This window comes from Scyliorhinus canicula, chromosome 2, assembly GCF_902713615.1.
Source record: "Scyliorhinus canicula chromosome 2, sScyCan1.1, whole genome shotgun sequence".
Taxonomy (NCBI): Eukaryota; Metazoa; Chordata; class Chondrichthyes; order Carcharhiniformes; family Scyliorhinidae; genus Scyliorhinus; species Scyliorhinus canicula.
In genome coordinates, this window is record NC_052147.1 from 7,556,413 (window position 1) to 7,580,264 (window position 23,852).

The 23,852-nt window shown below is 44.7% G+C and overlaps 1 protein-coding gene across 2 annotated transcripts in view; it reads left to right on the forward strand.

Annotated features, from left to right (window-relative positions):
- The window catches only part of LOC119950606 (leucine-rich repeat-containing protein 74A), a 74,771-nt gene that overhangs the window by 24,925 nt on the left and 25,994 nt on the right, over positions 1-23,852 (forward strand). For both annotated transcript variants that reach the window (XM_038773195.1, XM_038773203.1), the window contains exons 3-7: positions 2,301-2,470; positions 3,386-3,493; positions 6,017-6,110; positions 12,430-12,479; positions 19,976-20,057. In XM_038773195.1, the coding sequence (XP_038629123.1) occupies positions 2,301-2,470; positions 3,386-3,493; positions 6,017-6,110; positions 12,430-12,479; positions 19,976-20,057 (504 nt within the window). The remainder of the gene's footprint in view (positions 1-2,300; positions 2,471-3,385; positions 3,494-6,016; positions 6,111-12,429; positions 12,480-19,975; positions 20,058-23,852) is intronic.

Sequence of the window (23,852 nt, forward strand, 5' to 3'; positions counted from 1 at the left end):
TCCTCCGGGTGCTCCGGTTTCCTCCCACAAGTCCCGAAAGATGTGCTTTTAGGTAATTTGGACATTCTGAATTCTCTGTCTGTGTACCCGAACAGGCACTGGAATGTGGACACTAGGGGCTTTTCACAGTAACTTCATTGCAGTATTAATGTAAGCCTACTTGTGACAGTAAAGATTATTATTATTACTGGTTTCCAATATTACAGCAGGGGCAAAACTTTGAAAAAGCCAAAACTGCAAAAAGTGTCTCATTGATTGTAAAGCACTTTGGGACAGGTTGTGCAAGGTACTGAACTTCAGCCATTGTGCCCCACACTTTGTACTGAGTTAGATGCTTTAGCAGGGACACAGTGGAGACATTATATATAATTGGTATCAATAATTCTTGTTAAGAAGTAGTGGGTAGGTGATGATGGGTGGTGTGGGATGTCAACAAGAGTCCCTTGTCTGATCTTCACTCAGTGATTCCTGCCAGGAAGTCTTCGATTGTGAATAATGAGTGAGGACAGAATTAGTCCATGGTTTTATGCATGAAGAATCAGTGAGTCAGTAAAGGGTAGTCAGTGACTATGGAATGTCATTTCTGTGAGAAGTCAGCACCTTTGGAGCCAAGCAAAATAATTGGAGAGTAAATAATATATTCTGTGCTCCATAATTTAGGAAAGGCGAGAGAGGGAAACCAAGGAAATGACAGACTAGTTAGGAGCTCATGGAACTGAAAGCCAAAGATTGACCTGGTGAGAAAAGTGGCTGTCAGGAGAGAGTAGGATTTGGGGAAGGTATTCTAATTGGCAACAATCTTTTTATTCATTCATGGGATTTGGCCATCACTTGCCTAGGCAGCATTTATTGACGATGCCTAATTGACTGTGAGAAGGTGGTGGTGAGCTGCCTTCTTGAACTGCTGCAGTCTTTGTGGTGCAGGAACACCCATAGTGCTGTTTGGCAGGAGTTCCAGGATTTTGAACAGTGAAGGAACGGGATGTATTCCCAAGACTGGACTGATGTGTGGTTTGGAGGGGAACTTGCATTGGGTGGCATGACAGCACACTGGTTAGCATTGTTGCTTCACAGCACCAGGGTCTCAGGTCCAATTCCCGGCTTGGGTCACTGTCTGTGAGGAGTCTGCACGTTTTCCCCGTGTCTGCATGGGCTTTCTCCGGATGCTCTAGTTTCCTCCCACAAGTCCCAAAACACATGCTTGTTAGGTGAATTAGAAATTCTGAATTCTCCCTCTGTGCACCAGAACAGGCGCCGGAGTGGCAACTAGGGGATTTTCACAGTAACATCATTACAATGTTAATGTGAGTCGACTTGTGACACTAATAAAGATTATTATTGTTACCATTCATCTGCAGCCCTTCTCTTTCTAGGTGGCAGAGGTCGCAGATTTGGAAGGAATTGGGGCCTCAGCTAGTCACTATATTGATTAACAACTTAGATGATGGGATAGAAAGCCACATATCCAAATCTGAAAGTCCAATTATAGATCATCAAAGTATAGTGAACAGGAACAGAAAGTAATCAGAAAGATTGACCTTTCTAGAAGAGTAGAATGCAAGGGGCTAGAGCACATGCATCTGCTGCATAAAGCCCTGGTTAGGCCTGGAGTACATGAGTAGTACTAGTCACTAGAACATAAGAAAGGTATATTTGCCTTGGAGGGAGTGCAGTGTGGATTGACCAAAATGATACCTGAACTTCAACAACTAAACTATGATGAGCGATCACACAAACTAGAGTCATATTCTCTGGAATTTGGAGATGTTTTGATCGATAATTTCAATATATTAAGGGGAACAGATAGAGTAGATAGCAAGAAACTGTTTCTGCTGGTTTGGGGAGTGAAAGACTAGGGGTCTTAGTTTGAAAATTAGAGCTGGACCTTTCAGAAGTGAAAGTAGGAAACGCATCTACATACACAGGGTGGATTTCATACCCCTCACCTGTGGTGTGGGCTGGGAGCTTAGTCAGGGCCATTTAATCATTGTGGAAAGCCACAAGATGCAGAGCCTTTCAACTACCCACCAATGGTCTTCCTGCCCATAAGCCAATTGAGGCCCTGAAATGGCCAATTAAGAACCACAAAGGCCTTACCTGCTTCTGCAGGTGTTCTAATGCCAGCTAAAGGGAGTGGGGGTGAGAGTACAATGTGTGGGGACTCAGCACATGGCACAGCTTCTAGGTATGTCCTGTTTCTGCATTGTCTGTTCCATGGCATTATTTTTATCTTGAATTGTTCAAAAGTTGTTTTACCCTCCTCACCCACCACCCTCCCCCCTCCAACCTATTTTGAAAAGGAAAACCCAGTGAAACTATAACTGAGGAGCAGGTCTATCGGAAGGCATGTGAGGACGTTGGAGTTAGTCCAATATCTTACTACATTCGGCACCACCACGATGTTCATCTTAACCTGAACTACCGCTGCATGTCACCCAAAGCAGTAAAGGCCCTGTCGATTGCACTCGTGGTAAGTAACTGGTATTCAGGGAGAGGGATTGGGGCAGTGAAATCTCTGTCGGAAATCAGCCTTTCGTTATTCAGGTTCAAACTGGACCCATTGTGGAAAGTCTTGCTTTGGGTGGCTGAAGGGAGACGTGCTCCACCCCTCAGCATCCCCTTTTGTCCTTTGGGGGAAATTGCAAGCATTCACAAACAGAAACTTAAAAGTTACGGAAATCAAATGGGATTAAAGTCAAAGAAGAGTTGTATCTGATTCCTGAACTTAGAGAACTATAACAGACCGAGAGAAGGAAAGAGACAAAGTAAAAAGAGCCACAGACTGAAAACAGATCAGGAACATTGGGGGAAATGGGCGATAATGATAAATGGGTAGTCCGTTTCATACCCTGTTTCATTTTCTTTAACTGGGCTATAAAACAGGCTTGATTCACTCATCCATTTTGTGCACCAGTTCCCAAGGCCTATTTTACAATGCATGCAGAGCAACCTGCACACAGCGTGGGGCTAAGTATAGTGCGCGATAGAGGCAGACAGAGAGGGAGGTGCATTGGGAATAGAAGCAGACAAAGAGTTTGAACAGGGTGGGAGCCTGCCTTTCTAAACAGCACGTCGTCATTTAAATAAAACGTCTCAGATTCACTGCCTGACCAGTGGGCAGGAGTGGGAATATGGATTTGGTGGTGAGTGGGGGCCCTGAGGGTATGGTCTGTGGCAGCCAGTGAGTGCAAACTGTTACAGGGCAATTATATCGGGATTAGAGCAGATTGAGGACTTAATCTCTGGCCTCCTTCTCATCCTTGGGACAGTCAGGGAAGACCAAAACAAGCAAGAAAGTTTGAGAAAGCCTGAGACTGAAAGAAAATACTGGGGACAAAGAAGAGATGAGACAGATAGAGTGAACACAATTCTCACTGTTCTGCAGACTAATACATCAGTGACTACTTTGGAGCTAGAACATGATGGAATCAATGCAGAAGGCGTGCAATACCTGATGGAAATGTTAGTTGAAAATTGTTTCATCCAGACTCTGGTAAGATCATCTTGTCTTTTTCGGAGTGGCTGCAGTTGACTCATCTCGCTCTCATTAAATGAGCCTAGCAACATTTAATGTCTGCTCTGTCATAGAACAGGAGAGGGCCATTCAGCCCCAGAGCCTGGTCCACCATTAAGTTAGATCATGGTTGATAAATGGAGGCTGGTTAGCTCAGTTGGCGGGTTTTTGATGCAGAGCGACACCAACAGCCTGGGTTCAATTCCTGTACTGGCTGAGGTTATTCATGAAGGCTCCGCCTTCTCAACCTTGCCTCTCATCTGAGGTGTGGTGACCCTCAGGTTAAATCACCACCAGTCAGCTCTCCCACTCAAAGGGAGAACAATCCTGTGGGATTGTGGGGATATTTCATTTGGTTGATGAACCAAAAATCTTGAGGTGGGTTGCAGTGAGGGATAAGGAAGATTTTAAACTGTGGAGTGAGAAATGTGGCACAGATCTCCTGGTGTTATCAATATTGATTGGACATATTCCTGGAGATGTCACCATCTGCCTTCCCTCCACAAACCTGCCATTGATCCCCCAACATGCCTTGCCATTTTCACACCTTCTCATGGACAATTGGAAAGTGAATAGATGCTTCAATAGATTCAATAATCCTTGATTGTCAGTCAAACAACTTTTATTTTCACTTTGTCTGACAATTTTCTAACTAATATAGTGAAAATCTGTACGTACCTAATGTTTTATTTTTATTCCCGAGTGTTATTCTCCAAACAGTGACATGAAAATTAATCTTTAATTCCTGGAACTTCAAAGCAACCCAAGAACCTCAAAAGGCACACATCCTGCATGAGTTTTGAGCTAGTCTCTCTGTAACTGAGAAAAGGAGCTTAAAGTTGCTGAGTGATATTTGTTGCATCCTATTGTCATTCACTGCACTATGTAAGACGACAGATATGTTTTTGCATTACTTTTATTTCTAGTAAAGACTAAACATGTAATGTAGGGAGAACTGGTGTAACCTGTGCTCTTAAAAATCCTGCCTTTTCCACTCATTTATGCTGTTAACATTAGAGAAGGATGAATTTCTGGACCAAAGATATTGCACTATAAAGATAAATACAAACAGATTATAAATCAAATAAATAAAACACGTGGATAATATTGAGCATGAAGGTCTATTAAGATTGGCTTTCAAAACACAGATTTTACATCACAACAGTGGATTGCAACAATATAAAAAATCAATATGTTGCTATCAAGCATGCATCAAAGGAATTTGCATAAATAAGCAATGACTCAGGAAAAGCAATAAGTGTTTACGGTTGCATGTTGTCTCATTAAGACGTCTAGAGGCTTATCTAGTTGAACAATAATGGTTTATTAGAAACACACAACTATATACATATGCATAGAGTACAGCCTGACCAGTGCTATTTTAATGCCAACCTCTCCCAGACTCACGACAACACTCTACTACTCCCATGTGACTCTCCAAATCATAATGTGGGTGGTAGTATTTCCTCTGTGTCACACTAACATTTTCAGTCCCAAACACCCGAATACTACAAGATGTATCAGGATGGTGTGTAAAAGCGTGAGGCTCCTTAACTCGGTTTGATAAACTGTCAAAACAATTGGGTGGTTATAAAACATCAGCATTATAAAACAGCAGTTTATATCCAACAGACTTTAGAGAAAATTGTATCAGTAAAGATGCAGTGTTTTTACTTCAGAAGTCCTCTTGCTACCTTCAAGTGCAACAGGCTTGAAGGAGCCATCTCACAATTCCTCATCTAGTGGTGAAGATAAAGTCGATGTGTATGTGATTTGAAAATTCCTGTGATGTTGGTCCTAAATAAAGTAAATTATCAAACATATTACTGCCTCTAGTTTTTCAAATCTGTTAAGAGAGTAAGAAAGACATTTTGGCTTTCCAATAATTTTGCGTTAATATTCTCTATAAATGTGATAGTAAATTGGATAAACCCTCAGGTTAAGCTTTGGCAAGCTTGTATCCTACTGTTAACTTGGTGTAACTATGTGGCATTGGCCTACATTCAAGCTATGTTATTGTTGCCAACTTTTCTTGATATTACAGTGCCAGCTTTTGCTAGATTTTAGATGTATATATTTGTGTTTCAATGTGCATGTATCTGTCTTTGTGCGTCCTGTGTGTCTGGTATGTCAGTGTGTGTCTGCATGTGCCATGTGTGTTTATTGGCAACCTATGTAAACTGACTGCTTGACTGGGTTTTGACTTCATGCAAGAGTGGAAAATAGACGATCGTGATTTGGCAGCCTATTTTACATTTCGCCAGCACTTTATTTCCATTGACTTCAATGGAAGAGAAGTAAAATGGGTTGTCAACTGGTTGTTACCTCTTTTACGCTATCACACAAAGGCAACATTATCTCCCTTGAATTTTAGTTGCTCTTGCAGGAGAGCTAACATGGATATGACAGCTTGAATGGTTTCTTTCTGTGCTGTTGTAACTATTCTATGATTCTACCACTTCAGGTCTCTCACATTGTTTATATTAATTCCTGGCATTTCAGAATTTGTCCAACAATGAATTACGAACATGGGGAGTGGAAGTGTTGTGTAAAATGCTTCCGCTGAACATCTCCCTTAAGTGCATCAAACTCTCAGGTGGGCACCGGACTTATAAAAAATTGCAAGAATTTATTTTCTATCATGCAGTTACTGATGGCTGCTCCCAGGACGTGACTGATTCGGTACAGTCCTGAAGATTTGGAACCCTGGGAGTGCCTCGGGTCACAAGTGCTACTGGTGTATCGCAAATCCCAGACACGTCATTCCAAACCTACGAGCCTATCTGTTCTATAGCAGCTCCAAATCTACAACTTATTTTAAATAAAATGGAGTGGATAAATGCACAGAAAAGGGCGGAAAACTCCTTTTCCCTTTTCCTAACCTAAGAGTGAAAAGAATTCACCGCTGTAACTGAGAATTGATTTCTTCTCATGACAAGTGAGTGGGGGGCACTCTTGCCTCAGTCACATTTCTGGGTTCCCCTCACTGCAGGGCTTGAGCTGACATTGCAGTGCAGGACTGAGGGAGTGCTGCACTGTCAGCGGTACCATCTTTCCATAGGATATAGGAGCAGAATGAGGCCATTTGGCCCATTGGGTCTGCCCCGCCGTTCAATCATGGCTGATATGTTTCTCATCCCCATTCTCCTGCCTTCTACACATAACCCCTGCTTCCCTTATTAACCAAGAACCTGCTACCTCTGTCTTAAAGATGCTCAATGATTTGGCTTCCACAGTATTCTGAGGCAATGAGTTCCACAGATTCACCACCCTCCGTCTGAAGAAATTCCTCCTTATCTCAGTTTTAAAGGATCATCCCTTCAGTCTGAGGCTGTGCCCTCTGGTTCTAGTTTTTCTTACAAGTGGAAACATCCTCTCCACGTCCACTCTATCCAGGCCTCGCAGTATCCTGTAAGTTTCAATAAGATCCCGCCTTATTCTTCTAAACTCCAATGAGTACAGACCCAGAGTCCTCATCCATTCCTCATACGACAAGCTCTTCATTCCAGGGATCATTCTTGTGAGCCTCCACTGGACCCTTTCCAAGGCCAGCACATCCTTCCTTAGATACGGGGCCCAAAACTGTTCACATTTGTTATGGGCCAGGGTTTAGAGAACCCCAAAGTGTATCATGGAGTTCACCTGACCCACAACTTTTAATAGATTGTGGTATGGGGAGCACATGGCCCACTCTACAGGTGTGGTAGAGCAGATTTGGAAAAGTATTTTTTAAAGCAAAACAATGTTTATTCTATGAACTCAAGTTAACCTTTTTAAAACATACAGTGAACATCTTAGCAACCATTAATTCAAATGCAACCCCCAAATAATACAACACTAAGTAATTCTTACTTTCCTTTTAACATCCATAAGACTTCAAAACACCTTTTAACAGAAAGACATCAGGCTTAACTTCACTACTGAGAACAGTTACCACATTGAAATCAGCAAATGGACGTTCATAAGCTTTCAGAGATTCACACACATCCTGCTGTGTTTGCAGCTTCTCCAAAACTAAAATGAAACCAAACCCACCCTGCAGCAAAAAGCCTAAAGCGAAAGTAAAAAGCTGACAGACAGCCCAGCTCCACCCACTCTCTGACATCACTGCAGTAATAAACACCCATTTCTTAAAGGTACTCTCACATGACACAATACTCCAAATGGGGTCTGACCAGTGCCTTATACAGCCTCAGAAGTACATCCCTGCTCTTGTATTCTAGCCCTCTCGACATGAATGCTAACATTGCATTTGCCTTCCTAACTGCCGACTGGATCTGCACGTTAACCTGAAGAGAATCTTGAACTAGAACTCCCAAGTACCTTGGTGCTTCTGATTTCCAAAGCCTTTACCCATTTTGAAAATAGTCTACTTCCCATTCTTCCTAACAAAGTTCATAACCTCACACTTTTCCACATTGTATTCCATCTGCCACTTCTTTGCCCACTCTCCTAGCCTGGCTAGGTCCTTCAGCAGACCTCCTGCTTCCTCAATACTACCTGCCCCTCTGCATTTCTTTGTATCAAAGGAAAACTTAGCAACAGTGCCTTCAGTTCACTCTTCCAGATCATTAATGGATATTGTGAAAAGCTGTGGTCCCAATACCAACCCCTGAGGCACACTAGTCACCGCTGCCATCCTGAAAAAGACCCCTTTATACCATTCTCTGCCTTCTGCCAGTCAACCAACCCTCTATCCATGCCAGGATCCTACCCTTAACACCATGGGCTCTTAACTTATTCAACAGTTTCCTATGCAGCACCTTGTCAAAGGCCTTCTGGAAATCTAAATAGATCACATCCACTGGTTCTCCTTTGTCTAACTTCCTTGTTATCTCCTCAAAGAATTATAACAGATTTGTCAGACATGACCTCCCCTTGACGAAGCCATGCTGACTCAGTCCTATTTTATCATGCACTTCCAAGTACTCCGCAATCTCATCTTTAATAACGGACTCTAAAATCTTATCAAAGACCGAAGTCAGGCTAACCGGCCTATAATTTCCCATCTTCTGCCCCCCTCCCTTCTTAAACAGCGGTGTTATCGTGGCCATTTTCCAGTCCTCTGGGACACTCCCTGCCTCCAGTGATTCCTGAAAGATCACCACCAATTGCTCCACAATCTCCTCAGCTATTTCCTTTAGAACTCTAAGGTGTAGTCCAGGTGATTTATCCACCTTCAGACCTTTCAGTTTCCCCAGAACTTCTCTTTAGTGATGGCCACTGCATTCACCCCTGCCTCCTGATTCTCCTGGAGATCTGGCATCTCACTGGTGTCTCCCACCGTGAAGACTGATGTCTCAGTTCCTCTGCCATTTCTTTGTTTCCTATTACTACTTCTCCAGCCTCATTTTCCAATGTCTATTCCTGCCTCTCTCTTATCTTTTATATATTGGAAAAAAACTTTTGCTATATTCTTTTATATTACTAGCTGGCTTACATTCATATTTAATTTTCTCCCCCCTTATTGCTTTTTTTAGTTGTCCTCTGCTCACCTTTAAAGGCTTCCCAATGCTCTGGCTTCCCACTAATCCTCACCACCTTGTGCTTTCTCTTTTGCATTTATTTTGTCCCTAACTTCCCTCATCAGCCATGGATGCCTCGTCCTCCCCTTAGTATATTTCCAGAATAACCCCAAAATCCCCTGCCATTGCTGTTCCACTGACTTCCCTGCTAGGCTCCGTTTGCAATCAACTCTGGCCAGCTCCTCCCTCCTGTCCCTGTTCAATTGTAATACTGTTACATCTGATTCTAGCTTCTTCCTCTCAAACTGCAGGGTAAATGATATCATATTGTGGTCACTGCTCCCTAAGAGTATCCTCACCTTAAGTTCCCTAATTAGGTCTGCCTCAGTACACATCACCAAATCCAGAACTGCTTGTTCCCTCGTGGGTGCCATCACAAGCTGCTCCAAAAAAAAATCTAATTGAAATGCATCAAATTCCTTTTCTTAGGAACCCCTACCAACCTGATTTTCCAAGTGCACTTGCATGCTGATTGTAAAAACGCTTTTCTTACATGTCTTTTCTATCTCCTGATTTATTTTCTGCCCCACATCCTGACTACTGCTAGGGGGCCTGTACAGAACTCCCATCAAGGTATTTTTTTCCTTTGCGATTCCTCAACTCTACCTACACAGATCCTATGCCCCCCGATCCTTTCATAGAATTTACAGTGCAGAAGGAGGCCATTCGGCCCATCGAGTCTGCACCGGCTCTTGGAAAGAGCACCCTCCCCAAGGTCAACATCTCCACCCTATCCCCATAACCCAGTAACCCCACCCAACACTAAGGGCAATTTTGGACACTAAGGGCAATTTATCATGGCCAATCCACCTAACCTGCACATCTTTGGACTGTGGGAGGAAACCAGAACGCCCGGAGGAAACCCACGTACACACGGGGAGGATGTGCAGACTCCGCACAGATAGTGACCCAAGCCGGAATCGAACCTGGGACCCTGGAGCTGCGAAGCAATTGTGTTATCCACAATGCTACTGTGCTGCCCCTCCGTGCTGCTGATCCTATATTGCTTCTTGCTATCGAATTAATTTAATTCCTTATTAACAATGCAACCCTCCTGCCCATCCTTTCAATAGGACACACCCTTGGATATTTAGATCCAGTCCTGATCCCCTTGCAGCCATGTCTCTCTGATGCCCACGACATCGGACCAGACAATTTCAGTGTGCGCAACCAGCTCATTTATTTTGTTTCATATACTGCACGCATTTAGATACAACACCCTCAGCCCTGCATTGACCACTCCCCTCTCATATTTGTCCCCTTTGTTGCTCTATGTTCCTGCCTCCTTCTATACTCTCTGTTCTATTACGTGTTCTGGAAACTTTATTAACCTCTCCTTTAACTAATTTAAAGTCCTCGTCATTACCCTGCACTTCTACCTTCTCCTTTAATTTGGACTTTCTAATTCTCCATACAACTGAACTCTCCCCACTATTTAGTTTAAAGCCCTATCTACAGTCCTAGTTATGTGATTCGCCAGGACCCTGGCCCCAGCATGATTCAGATGAAGACCGTCCCATCGGAACAGGTCCCCTCTTCCCCAGCACTGGTGCCAATGTCCCATGAATTCAAACCCATTTCTCCCACACCAATCTGTGAGCCACATATTTACATCCTTAATCTTATTGACCCTATGCCAATTAGCTCCTGGCTCAGGTACTAATCCAGAGACTATTACCTTTTTGGTTCTGCTTTTTAATTTAGCTCCTAGCTGTTCATATTCCCTTAGCAGAACCTCTGGCCTTGTTCTACCTATGTTGTTGGTACCTACATGGACCATGACAACTGGATATTTACCCTCCCACTCCAAGTTCCTCTGCAGCCCAGATGAGATATCCAAAACCCAAGCTCTAGGCAGGCAACACAACCTTTGGGATTCTCGATCAGTGTCAATGCCCCTAAATATACCATCCCCAATTATGACAACATTTCTTTTCTCCCCACCCACTTGAGCGGCTCCCTGTGGTCAGTTTGCTCATCCTCCTGTAGTCTCTGTTCCCGTCCACACAGGGAGCAAGAATCTCAAACCTGTTGGACAGGGACAAGGGCTGACGAGGGGATTTTCACAGTAACTTTTTAAAAAATTAATGTAGAGTACCCAATTATTTTTTCCAATTAAGGGGCAATTTAGCCTGGCCAATCCACCTGCCCTGCACATCTTTGGGTTGTGGAGGCGAAACTCACGCAAACACTGGGAGAATGTGCAAACTCCACACGGACAGTGACTCAGAGTCGGGATCGAACCTGGGACCTCAGCGCCGTGAGGCAACAGGGCTAACCCACTGCGCCACCGTGCTGCCCCTTCACAGTAATTTCATTGCAGTGTTAATGTAAGCCTACTTGTGACATTAATAAAGATCATTAAGCAATGCAGCTGATGTTGATGTGGGGTTCCAGAGCTGGAAGCTGGTCACCACAATACTTGTGTTGGTCTCTGATATCAGAAAACTTTCTTGCAAGTCAGGTTGTATTATTTTCATACCTTTTAAATAGAAGACCAAATCAGTCACTATATCTAGAGCTTGATAATAAAAAAGCTTGTGCCTGAATCATACGTGGAATTATTGTCATTGGACTAACAACCTTTCGTTGTGACGGCAACGACAAAGAACTCTGTGAATAATAAACATACTATTTATTTTGTGTTCTTTGCAGTGAGGGATGTCAATGCTGTGGAATGCATGTCCATTTTGAATCAAACACTCCTAGATCAAGCATAACATAAGTGGAGAGTATACACCTTCTTCCTCCTCCTTCTCAGGGTGACACCATGACCCCTAAGTCAAGACATTCCTTCCCCCCCCCCCCCCCCCACCCCAGGCAAGGGTCAGGATGACAAGGGAGCAGAACATTGGGCACCATGGCTGCAACACTGTGCCTGTTGCCTATCGTCCTCTGACCCTACCTGCCCCTGTGTGCCAAATGTCCAGGTTGCCCAATAAAACTTGCCGGCCTGATGGTAGGGCTGGGGAGGGCGCCTCCTAATAATAATAATCTTTATTGTCACAAGTAGGCTTACATTAACACCGCAATCAAATTACTGTGAAAATCCCCTCGTCGCCACATTCCGGCGCCTGTTCGGGTATACATAGGGAGAATTCAGAATGTCCAATCCACCTAACCTGCACATCTTTTGGGACTTGTGGGAGGAAACCGGAGCACCCGGAGGAAACCCACGCAGACACACGGAGAACGTGCAGTCTCCGCACAGACAGTGACCCAAGCTGGATATGGAACCCGGGCCCCTGGCGCTGTGAAGCAACAGTGCTAATCGCTGTGCTACCGTGCCGCCCTGTTTGGTACCTTGTGCATTAGAAAGTATTCACAAAAGGATGCTTGAATTCAAAGCACCATCATTTCATCAATGCTTTTTTTTTCTCCCACCTGCAGGAAACAAACTGAAAAGCAACGATGCTGCATATTTTGCTGATACTTTATCTGTAAGTAAAGATGAAGGCTTTCGGTGAAATACACCAAAGTCTATTTCCAACTGAGCTGAAAAGTGGCTGGCATTTCCACTGTTTTTCTATTAGACAGCGTAGTTGGACCAACAGTTGAGTACTTTATTTTATTACATTCCCATAATTTCCCTTTATTTGTGTTTCTGATTTGCTTCACCAATCAAGATGGCAGTCACATAATCTGTTTGAATGCCTCAGCTAATCCCATCTAAAATGTAGTTTGGATAGGTATAAGTTTTGGAGTGAGATTTGAATGTTGTAGTTAAATGACAGACATGGTCAAATACTACATAGAACACTGTTGCCGTTGAGATGTTGGGCCTATTCTAAATATTCAGCGTAAATGTTAGACTCCGTTCTCTTGGGAGACCAGAAAAATGTTATCAGTCATCGAGCTTGAGAAATTAAATGAGTTGTAAGGCATGTTGTGCAACAAGTGATGGGTGAAATGGCTTCTGCTCTCCAGCCTTTTGACACCTTTGACAAGGTGCCGCATAGGAGACTGTTAAATAAATTAAGAGCCCATGGTGTTAAGGGTAAGATCCTGGCATGGGTAGAGGATTGGCTGACTGGCAGAAGGCCGAGAGTGGGGAATAAAGGGGCCTTTTTCAGGATGGCAGCCGGTGACTAGTGGTGTGCCTCAGGGGTCTGTGCTGAGACCACAACTTTTCACAAATACATTAATGATCTGGAAGAAGGAACTGAAGACACTGTTGCTAAGTTTGAAGATGATACAAATATCTGTAGAGGGACAGGTACTATTGAGGAAGCAGGGGGGCTGCAGAAGGACTTGGCCAGGCTAGGAGAGTGGGCAAAGAAGTGGCAGATGGAATACAATGTGGAAAGTGTGAAGTTATACACTTTGGAAGGAGAAATGGAGGCATAGACAATGTTCTAAATGGGAAAAGGCTTAGGAAATCAGAAGCACAAAGGGACTTGGGAGTCCTTGTTCACAATTCTCTTATGGTTAATGTGCAGGTTCAGTCGGCAGTTAGGAAGGCGAATGCAATGTTAGCATTCATGTCGAGAGGGCTAGAATGCAAGAGCAGGGATGTACTTCTGAGGCTGTGTAAGGCTCTGGTCAGACCGCATTTGGAGTATTGTGAGCAGTTTTGGGCCCCGTATCTAAGGAAGGATGTGCTGGCCTTGGAAAGGGTCCAGAGGAGGTTCACAAGAATGATCCCTGGAATGAAGAGCTTGTTGTATGAGGAACGGTTGTGGACTCTGGGTCTGTACTCATTGGAGTTTAGAAGGATGAGGGGGTATCTTTATGAAACTTACAGGATATGGTGAGGCCTGGGTAGAGTGGACGTGGAGAGGATGTTTCCACTTGTAGGAGAAACTAGAACCAGAGGACACAGTCTCAGGCTAAAGGGACGATCCTTTAAAACAGAAATGAGGAGGAATTTCTTCAGCCAGAGGGTGGTGAATCTGTGGAACTCTTTGCCGCAGAAGGCTGTGGAGGCCAAACCACTGAGTGTCTTTAAGACAGAGATAGATAGGTTCTTGATCAATAAGGGGATCAGGGGTTTTGGGGAGAAGACAGGAGAATGGGGATGAGAAAAATATCAGCCATTATTGAGTGGTGGAGCAGACCCGATGTGCCGAGTGGCCTAATTCTGCTTCTAGATCTTATGGTCTTATGGCCTTTCTCCACAGTATCACAGTACAAAATGAGGCCATTCGGCCCAACATGTCTGCATCAGCTCCCAAAAGAACATTATGACCGAGTGCTATTCCCCAGCTTTTCCCATTTACACCTGCACATTGTTCCTCTTCAAGTAATCCATTTAATACCTTAAGTGCCTCGATTGAACCTACTGCCACCACACTTCCAGGTAGTGCATTCCAGGCTCGAATCACTCGCTGTGTGAAAGTTTTTTTTTCTCACATCACACTTGCTTCTTTTGAAAATCACTTTAAATCTGTGCCCTCTCATTCTTGATTATTTACAAGAATGAACTGTTTCTCCCTATCTACTTGGTCCAGCTCCCTCGTGAATTTGAAGATCTCTATAAATCTCGCCCCTTATAATCATTTGACAAAGAATTATCCAGACTCGAAACGTTATCTCCCTTGACAAAAGCTTTCTGGAAATCCAGATATACCATAGCCATTGGCTCCCCATTGTCTACTGCCCTGGTAATGTCCTCAAAAGATTACACTAAATTAATTAGGCAAGACCTGCCCTTAATGAACCCATGCTGCGTCTGCCCAATGGGACAATTTCCATCCAGATGTCTCGCTATTTCTTCCTTGATGATAGATTCCAGCATCTTCCCTACTACTGAAATTAAGCTCACTGGCCTATAATTACCCGCTCTCTGCCTACCTCCTTTTTTAAACAGTGGTGTCACGTTTGCTAATTTCCAATCCACCGGGACCACCCCAGAGTCTAGTGAATTTTGGTAAATTATCACTAGTGCATTTGCAATTTCCCTAGCCATCTCTTTTAGCACTCTGGGATGCATTCCACCAAGGCCAGGAGACTTGTCTACTTTTAGCCCCATTAGCTTGCCCATCACTACCTCCTTAGTGATAACAATCCTCTCAAGGTCCTCATCTGTCATAGCCTCATTTCTATCAGTCACTGGCATGTTATTTGTGTCTTCCACTGTGAAGACTGACCCAAAAAACCTGTTCAGTTCCTCAGCCATTTCCTCATCTCCCATTATTAAATCCCCCTTCTCATCCTCGAAAGGACCAATATTTACCTTAGCCACTCTTTTTTGTTTTATATATTTGTAGAAACTTTTACTATCTGTTTCTATATTCTGAGCAAGTTTACTCTCATAATCTATCTTACTCTTCTTTATAGCTTTTTTAGTAGCTTTCTGTTGCCCCCTCAAGATTTCCCAATCTTCTAGTCTCCCACTAATCTTTGCCACTTTGTATGCTTTTTCATTCAATTTGATACTCTCCCTTATTTCCTTAGATATCCACGGTCAATTTTCTTTCTACAGTCCTTCCTTTTTGTATAAACTTTTGCTGAGCACTGTGAAAAATCACTTGGAAGGTTCTCCACTGTTCCTCAACTATTTCACCATAAAGTCTTTGCTCCCAGTCTACCTTAGCTAGTTCTTCTCTCATCCCATTGTAATCCCCTTTGTTTAAGCACAAAACACTGATTTTATCTTCTCACCCTCCATCTGTATGTTAAATTCTGCCATATTGTCATCGCTCCTTTCGAGAGGATCCCTAACTATGAGATCATTAATCAATCCTGTCTCATTACACAGGACCAGATCAAGGATCACTTGTTCCCTTGTAGGTTCCATTACATACTGATCTAGAAAACTATCGCAGATACATTAGACAAACGCCTCTTCAAGGCTGCCTTGGCCGACCTGGTTAAACCAATTGACATGTAGATTAAAATCCCCCATGATAACTGCTGTACCATTTCTACATGCATCAGTTATTTCATAGATTATCATAGAATTTACAGTGCCGAAGGAGGCCATTCGGCCCATCAAGTCTGCACCGGCTCCTGGAAAGAGCACCCTACCCAAGGTTAACACCTCCACCCTATCCCCATAACCCAGTAACCCCACCCAACACTATGGGCAATTTTGGACACTAAGGGCAATTTATCATGGCCAATCCACTTAACCTGCACATCTTTGGACTGTGGGAGGAAACCGGAGCACTCGGAGGAAACCCACGCACACACGGGGAGGATGTGCAGACTCTGCACAGACAGTGACCCAAGCCGGAATCAAACCTGGGACCCTGGAGCTGTGAAGCAATTGTGCTATCCACAATGCGACCATGCTGCCCCCACAATGCTACCGTGCTGCCCCCCACAATGCTACCATGCTGCCCACCCCACCGTAATGTTACTATTTGGTGGCCTATAGACTACTCCTATCGGTGACTTTTTCGCCTTACTATTCCTGATTTCCACCCAAATGGATTCAACCTTATCCTCCATAGCACCAATGTCATCCCACACTACTGCCTGGATGCCATCCTTAAATAACAGAGCTACACCGCCTCCCTTACCATCAAGTCTGTCCTTCCAAATAGTTTGATACCCTTGGATATTTAACTCCCAGTCGTGACCATCCTTTAACCATGTTTCAGTAATGGCCACTGAATCACAGTCATTCACGATGATTTGCGCCATCAACTCATTTACCTTATTCCGTCAGGTAAAGTACCCTTTACGTTGGCTTTTATACCTTCGTTTTGAATCTTAACACCATTATCAGTAACCTCTCCTAAGATATTTTTCCTTTTAACTTTTCTCCTAATTTTCCTTATCATTGAACCCATATCTTCATGTAATAACCTGCTCCTTCGCTTTCCATTTATGGTTTTACTTCCTGTTTTATTCCTTTTATTGGGCCTTTTTACTGAGCTCCCCTCGGTCACTGTACCCTGTACTGTGGCCCTTTTTGATTTTTGACTATGGCTTCTCTGCCTTACACTTTCCCCCTTAACTGCCTTTTGCTTCTGTACCCGTTTTACTTCCCTCCGACTCCCTGCATCGGTTCCCTTTCCCCTGCCACGTTAGTTTAATCTGTCACGATTGCTCTGTAGCATCTACCTCCTTGATAAAGACACATGCATAGTATTCATTTGGTACCATTTGGTACCTCAGCCATGTCCTCCACTTTAATGTGTAAATTCCCTTTTGGTCCCTAATTGGCTCTACTCTGCCTTTCACCACACTGTTACTATATATATGCCTACAGAAGGCTTTAGGATTCTTCTTTATGTTGGCTGCCAGTTTTTTCTCCTAATCCCCCTTCGCTTCTGTAAAGTGCTTTCTCACATCCTCTCAGAACCTTCTGTATTTTCCTTGGTTCTCAGCTGTATCTTCTACCTGACACCTATCATAAGCATATTTTTTTCTTTCTTATCCTAATTTGAAATGAAATGAAAATCGCTTATTGTCACGAGTAGGCTTCAATGAAGTTACTGTGAAAAGCCCCTAGTCGCCACATTCCGGCGCCTGTCCGGGGAGGCTGGTACGGGAATCGAACCGTGCTGCTGGTCTGCTTTAAAAGCCAGCGATTTAGCGGGAACTGTGCGGGAACCGGCGGGAACTGTGCGGGAATGCTGGGGGGGGGGGGGGGGGGGGGCGGCCTGTGGTGGGGAGGGGGGGAGTTCCTGCACCGGGGGGGGCCTCTGATGGGGTCTGGCCCGCGATCGGAGCCCATCGATCGGCGGGCCGACCTCTCTAAAGGAGGACCTCCTTTCCTCCGCCGCCCTGCAAGGTCCATCCGCCATCTTCTTGCGGGGCGGCCTTGGGGAGGACGGCAACCGCGCAAGGTTCAGCGACGCCGCTCCTAGCCCCCGGGAGCGGGAGAATAGGGGACTGGGAGCAGGCTCCGACGCCAGAGTGAAACACTCTGGTTTTCACTCCGGCGTCAGCACTTTGTCTCCATTTCGGAGAATTACGCCCCATTTCTTTTCTGAAGATATAACATCAGAGGTTACATGACTACAGCAAGTCTATGGCAAGCCATATTGCACCAAGGCACTTTTCCAAACACCCACCCCTCACCTTTTCATTTTCACTGTGTCAGATTGAGGTGAACTTCTCCACTCACGCTGCCAAGCAGGCTGGCGTCTGCTGAGAGCATTGAACCTTTGCACTCTGACCAGGGCCGGGATTCTCCCCTACCAGGCGGGGCGGGGGGGTCCCAACATGATGGAATGGCATGAACCACTCCGGAATCGGGCCACCCCAAAGGTTCAGAAGTCTCCGCATCTTTAGGGGCCAAGCCCTAACATTGAGGGGCTAGGCCCGCACCGGAGTGGTTGGCACTCCGCCGGCTGGCGCGAATGGCCCTTGCCCCCCCCCCCCCAGCCAGAGCCAAAGGGACTTCGCCGGCCGGCGTAAGTCCGCGCATGCGCCGAAGCGTCAGTGGCTGCTGACGTCATCCCCGCGCATGCGCAGGGCAGGGGGTCTCTTCCGCCTCTGCCATGGTGAAAACCATGGCGAAGGTGGAAGAAAAAGAGTGCCCCAACGGCACAGACCCGCCCGCCGATCGGTGGGCCCCGATCGCGGGCCAGGCCACCGTGGGGTCACCCCCCGGGGTCAGATCGCCCCGCGCCCCCCCCCCCTCCCCAGGACCCCGGTGCCCGCCTGCGCCGCCTGGTCCCGCCGGTAAGGTAGGTGGTTTAATTCCCGCTGGCGGGAGAGGCATGACAGCGGCGGGACTTCGGCCCATCACGGGCCAGAGAATCACGTGGGGGGCCCGCCGACAGGCGCGCCGCGATTCCCGCCCCCACCGAATCTCCGGTGCCGGAGAATTCGGGAGACGGCGGGGGCGGGATTCACACCGGCCCCTGGCGATTCTCCGACCCGGCGGGATGTCAGAGAATCCCGCCCCCGTTCTCCAATTCCCAACTCTGGCAATGATTTGACACCTTTACCAAAATTAAACTTTCTGCTGTTTCACTTTGATTTTGTCATTTACTCCTGCTACTACTTTCAGCTTCAGAAGTAATTACGCTATTGGGAATGTAGTTTGAGTGCAGTGTGACATTAGTCGCTGAACTGGACTACTTTCTGCCTTCACTCAGGATTACCTTGTAAACATCCGTGCTTCATCTGGATGATTTTTTGATGATCCCTTTGGCAATTTTCATCACTGTCTCAGCCTTTCCATTTCATTGAGGGTAGTGTGGAGGTGACTGGTGGTGGTGAATTTCCTATTTATTTTAAATTCTGCCTTCGCCTCCATAGGCGCCCGTACTGCAATGTTTAAATATATACTGACTTACCCAGTGAACAATGCCCTGTACAAAATTGCAGATTGACGTTTTAATGATTGTCTGACGTTTCTCACAGCTGCTAGCTCTCTTGCTGCTATCAAAATCTACGCAATTTCAGCTGCATACCCCTGTCACCATGTTCCAAGTGGTGGATGAAATGGCTTCTGCTCTCAAGCCTTTAAACAAGAATGACATGAGGTCACATGACTATGGCAATCTATGCAAGCCACATTGCACAAAGGCCCTTCTCGAAACAGCTTGCACGTGGCTTTTTCGTTCAATTGGCCTTTGTATTATTTGACTGGACTAGATTTGTTCTGTTTTGGTGGATAGGATGTGCCTAGACAACTTTACACTTTAGAAGGTGGATGCCAATGCTGTAACTGCACTGGAATGCCTTGCTTGGGGTGGTTGGAAGACGTCAACTGGTTCTGGTTGATAGATTTTCAACATTATAGCTGCAACATTGTCAGTTCCCACACCCCCTGTTATGTGCAGTAGCTTCAACTGCTTACTGAGACTTGGACACTGGCATCTATAATGGTGGAGAATGCAGAAATAATTCCTAATTAAGCCACTGGAAGGTAGAACCCCATGGTAGCAGACTTTCTTAAACTCTTGTTACTGAGTAGCTGTTGCATTGCAGTGACTGAACTAGGTGGAAACATAACATGTATGATTAATTTGACAGCAAATTCAAAAGAACTTACATTTTGATATTTTGCTGAAAATTGCACCTATAGTCTAATTTCAGAATTTCAGAGCTGGATCTCAGTTACAATGCGTTTGGAGACAAAGGAGCAGAGTTACTGGGACAAATGCTAGGTGAGCCTTACCTCCACAGATGCTGTTTGTTCATTCATTTGGCTTTGTTCTTTTATGCAGCGTGGATTGTTTCCTGTAGTTAGGAGAGTGAGGGGTTGAATATTTGTTCTCCAATCAACAATGTGCTCAACAGGCAAGGATGTTCTATTTCAGAAGGATAAAGCTGGAGCTAATCTTTACACACTTTTATATTTATTTACAGAATTACACTTTACAAGCATAAACCTCCGAACAAAACAATCACAATTTTAGTACAGGTCATTTTGAGGGGTTTAAATGAATACAATTAACAAGTACATATCTTTTATTTCCCCACTCCTCTCCATGTTTAGCATTCGAGACTCCAGCAATCACTGTTTAATACCTTATTCAATAGATCTCTCTCTGCGTATAAGCCCTGACAGTGAGGAGACTGTTTGAGTAGGAAAGACATCGCAGCCTAGCACAATCCGGGCCTCACTGAAGTTTAGAAGAATGAGAGATGATCTCATGGAAGCATATTGCATTTTTTACAGGGCTTGGTGGGGTGGACGCTGCTTCCTATGGCTGGAATATCTAGACTTGGGGACCATGGCCTCCGGATAAGTGGTTGGCCATTTAAGGGAGAGATGAGGATATATTTCTGAAATCGGAGAGTTGTAAATTCTCTACCCCAAAAGCTGTGGATGCTCAACCATTCAGTTATTCAAGACTGAAACAGATAGATTGACACTATGGAAAGCAAGGACTATGGGGAACAGGCAGGTAAGTGGGGTTGATGTAGAAATTTAGCCATGGTCTTATTGAATAGCAAGATAGGCTGGAGGAGTTGTAGGATTTACTCCTCTTATTTCTTATATTGTAACCCAAACAAATGCATTTTCTTACAGGAGTCTGAGCACTGAATGTGACAGTGGCACTCAGATTACTTGTAAAATTCTGACCGAGATCACCTTCTTCTTCAGTTCCCTATCCAAAGACAAGTCCAACCCCCAGCACCATGACCTCCACAAGGAGGTAGATCCAAACTCCACCCCAGCCGATAGAGGGATCTAACCTGTGCTGTTGGCATCAATTTTATCCACGCTGACTGACCAGCCATCTAACACTCCAAGGCAGCCCAAGTTGCTGCGGCAACCTGCACATAAACATGCATGTTGCAGTCCAGTACTATGGTTAATGATAAAAGTAAAATACTATGGATGCTGGAATCTAAAACTAAAACAGAAAAATGGAAAAGGTCAGCAGGTGGAGAGAGAAAATAGAGTTAACATTTTTGAGTTCTTATGACTCTTTTGCAGATATCTATGTTTTTCCAGAATTTTCTACTTTTGTTTGCTATGGTTAATGATGGTAGAGGCTCAAAATTATTTTCACTACTTCTTTGTTGCTGGGTCAAAATACTGGAACTACCTCTATAACAGTATTTGGGAATCTCTCCAATTCTTACCAGACTGGAAGAATTTACAACCTTCCAGTTTACAAAGAAGACTCAACCTGTTTGGCTAGATTAAAAACGCACCTCCCTTGGCCATCAAGTCCTGGAGTGGGACTTGAACCCAGAGTTTCTAGGAGGGCCATCAAGAATCCAGTAAGAGTTTGTAGAATCAAACAGAAAGTAACTTTATTGACAACAATATGTACACAGTAGCAGCCGTTCATTGCTGATTACTTCTCTAGCCGGTCCCACACTGGCATGTTCTATTTAATAATAATCTTTATAGTGTCACAAGTAGGCTTACATTAACACTGCAATGAAGTTACTGTGAAAATCCCCCAGTCGCCACATTCCGGCGCCTGTTCGAGTACACAGAGGGAGAATTCAGAATGTCCAGTTCACCTAATAAGCACGTCTTTCAGGACTTGTGGGAGGAAACTGGAGCACCCGGAGGAAATATTTATACAGCTGCACTGCTAATGATTGCCCCGCGCCCCCTCATTGGGGGAGCTCATATTCCTCAAGGAACATTGGGTAACCAATTTTCCTCAGCCAATAGGATCTGGGCAGGTTATAACAACTACAGATAGCCTAGACGAGTATAGGAGGTGCGGGGACGAAGTCATAAAAGGAAATAAGGAAATCGGAGCGAGGGCATGAAAAGAGATTAGCAAGTAAAGTTAAAGAAAACCCAAAGATGTTTCACCAATACATTAATGGTAAAAGGTCAGTGAAGGAAAACAAGGGACTTATCAGAGATAAAGAAGAGAACTTGGGTGTAGATGCCGAGGCTGTGGGTGGGGGTTGTCTCCGTGCTTACAAAGGAAATGGATGATGCAGATATTGTATTTCCCAAATACTGTTATAGAGGTAGTTCCAGTATTTTGACCCAGCAACAAAGAAGTAATGGCAATGTAATCCCCTGTAAGCATGGTATGTGGAGGGGACCTTGCATGCAGGTGGTTATGTTTCCATGCATGTGCTGCCCTTATCCTTCTGTGGTAGAGGCCTCTGGTGTGTGTGATAAATGTAGGATTTTAGATATATTAGAGCATAAATATTTGGTGAAGTAAGGGTTAAAAACCTGGGTTAGAGTGTGTTTGACTGCTTAAGTCATGTTTTTAAAAGAATCTTGGTTTGAAAGACAACAAAGGTTTTAGGAGCCAGAGGTGTAATTAACCATCTTGAGAAGTTTGAGCTAATGCAATTGTGTTTTGATTTTTAACAATATATATTTTTATCTAACAAGTTGCAGGATGTCACAGTGATACAGCTTGTAAGCACCCTTTCAACGGATGGATGCTAACCGCATCCCCCTCACCCCCAGTCTCCCTCCCCCCTCCCTGGCGTTTCCTCCCTCCCACCCCCCCACTCCACCCCCCCCCCATTTCCCTAGCACCCAGTGCCCATTACCCCCTTGCAGCCGGTCACAAACAGATCTTGGAAGATGGCGGTGAGCTGCTTCCACCTGGAGTGAAACCCTTATTCTGACCCCCAATGGCAAATTTGATCTTCTCTAGCCGCAGGAATTCCGCAAGATCAGCCAGCCAGTCTGAGGTCTTGGGCGACACTGCCGATCTCCAGCCAAGCAGGAGTCATAGCCGGGCTATCGGAGGCAAAGGTCAGGGTGTGGCCTCCATCCCCTTGAAGCACTCTGGCTGTTCTGACACCCCGCAGACCACCACCAATAGGCATAGCTGCACCTTAACCTCCATGACCTCGGACATGACCTCGAAAAAGGTGGTCCAGAATCCAATCAGGCTTGGACAGGACCAGAACATGTGGGAATGGTTGGCCGGACCCCCCTGATATTGCTCACATTTCTTGTCCACATCTGGGAAGAACCCACTCATGTGATTTGATTTGATTTATTGTCACATGTACCAAAGTACAGTGAAAAGTATTTTTCTGCGGCCGAGGAACGTACACAGTACATACATAGTAGACATAAGAATAATCAACAGAGAGCATTGACAAATGGTACATCGACAATGTGGAATAAATTGCAAAATACAGAAGTAATTATGCATTATGTAGATGTAGGAAATGCTATTCCAATTAAACAACATACATACATACATACAGGCTCAATGCACTCAAGTTAGTACGGGTACAAAAGAAGATTGGCAGTAAGCTTAAGAATTAAATCATCAAAGTGAGTTGCAGCAATTGGAGCTCACCTATTGTGATGGTACCAAAACCAGATGAAACACAACGATTGTGAGTGGTCTATAGGAAAGTTTTGTGGGTTCTCTCGGAGTGACACGGTCACTTCTGGGTCGGGGCCTGTCAGATGTTGCCTATAACTGTTGCCTTTATTACCTGCTGTAAATATGGCAGTCAGTGAGGTTTCCCCCCTTCCTTTGGATATCAATATT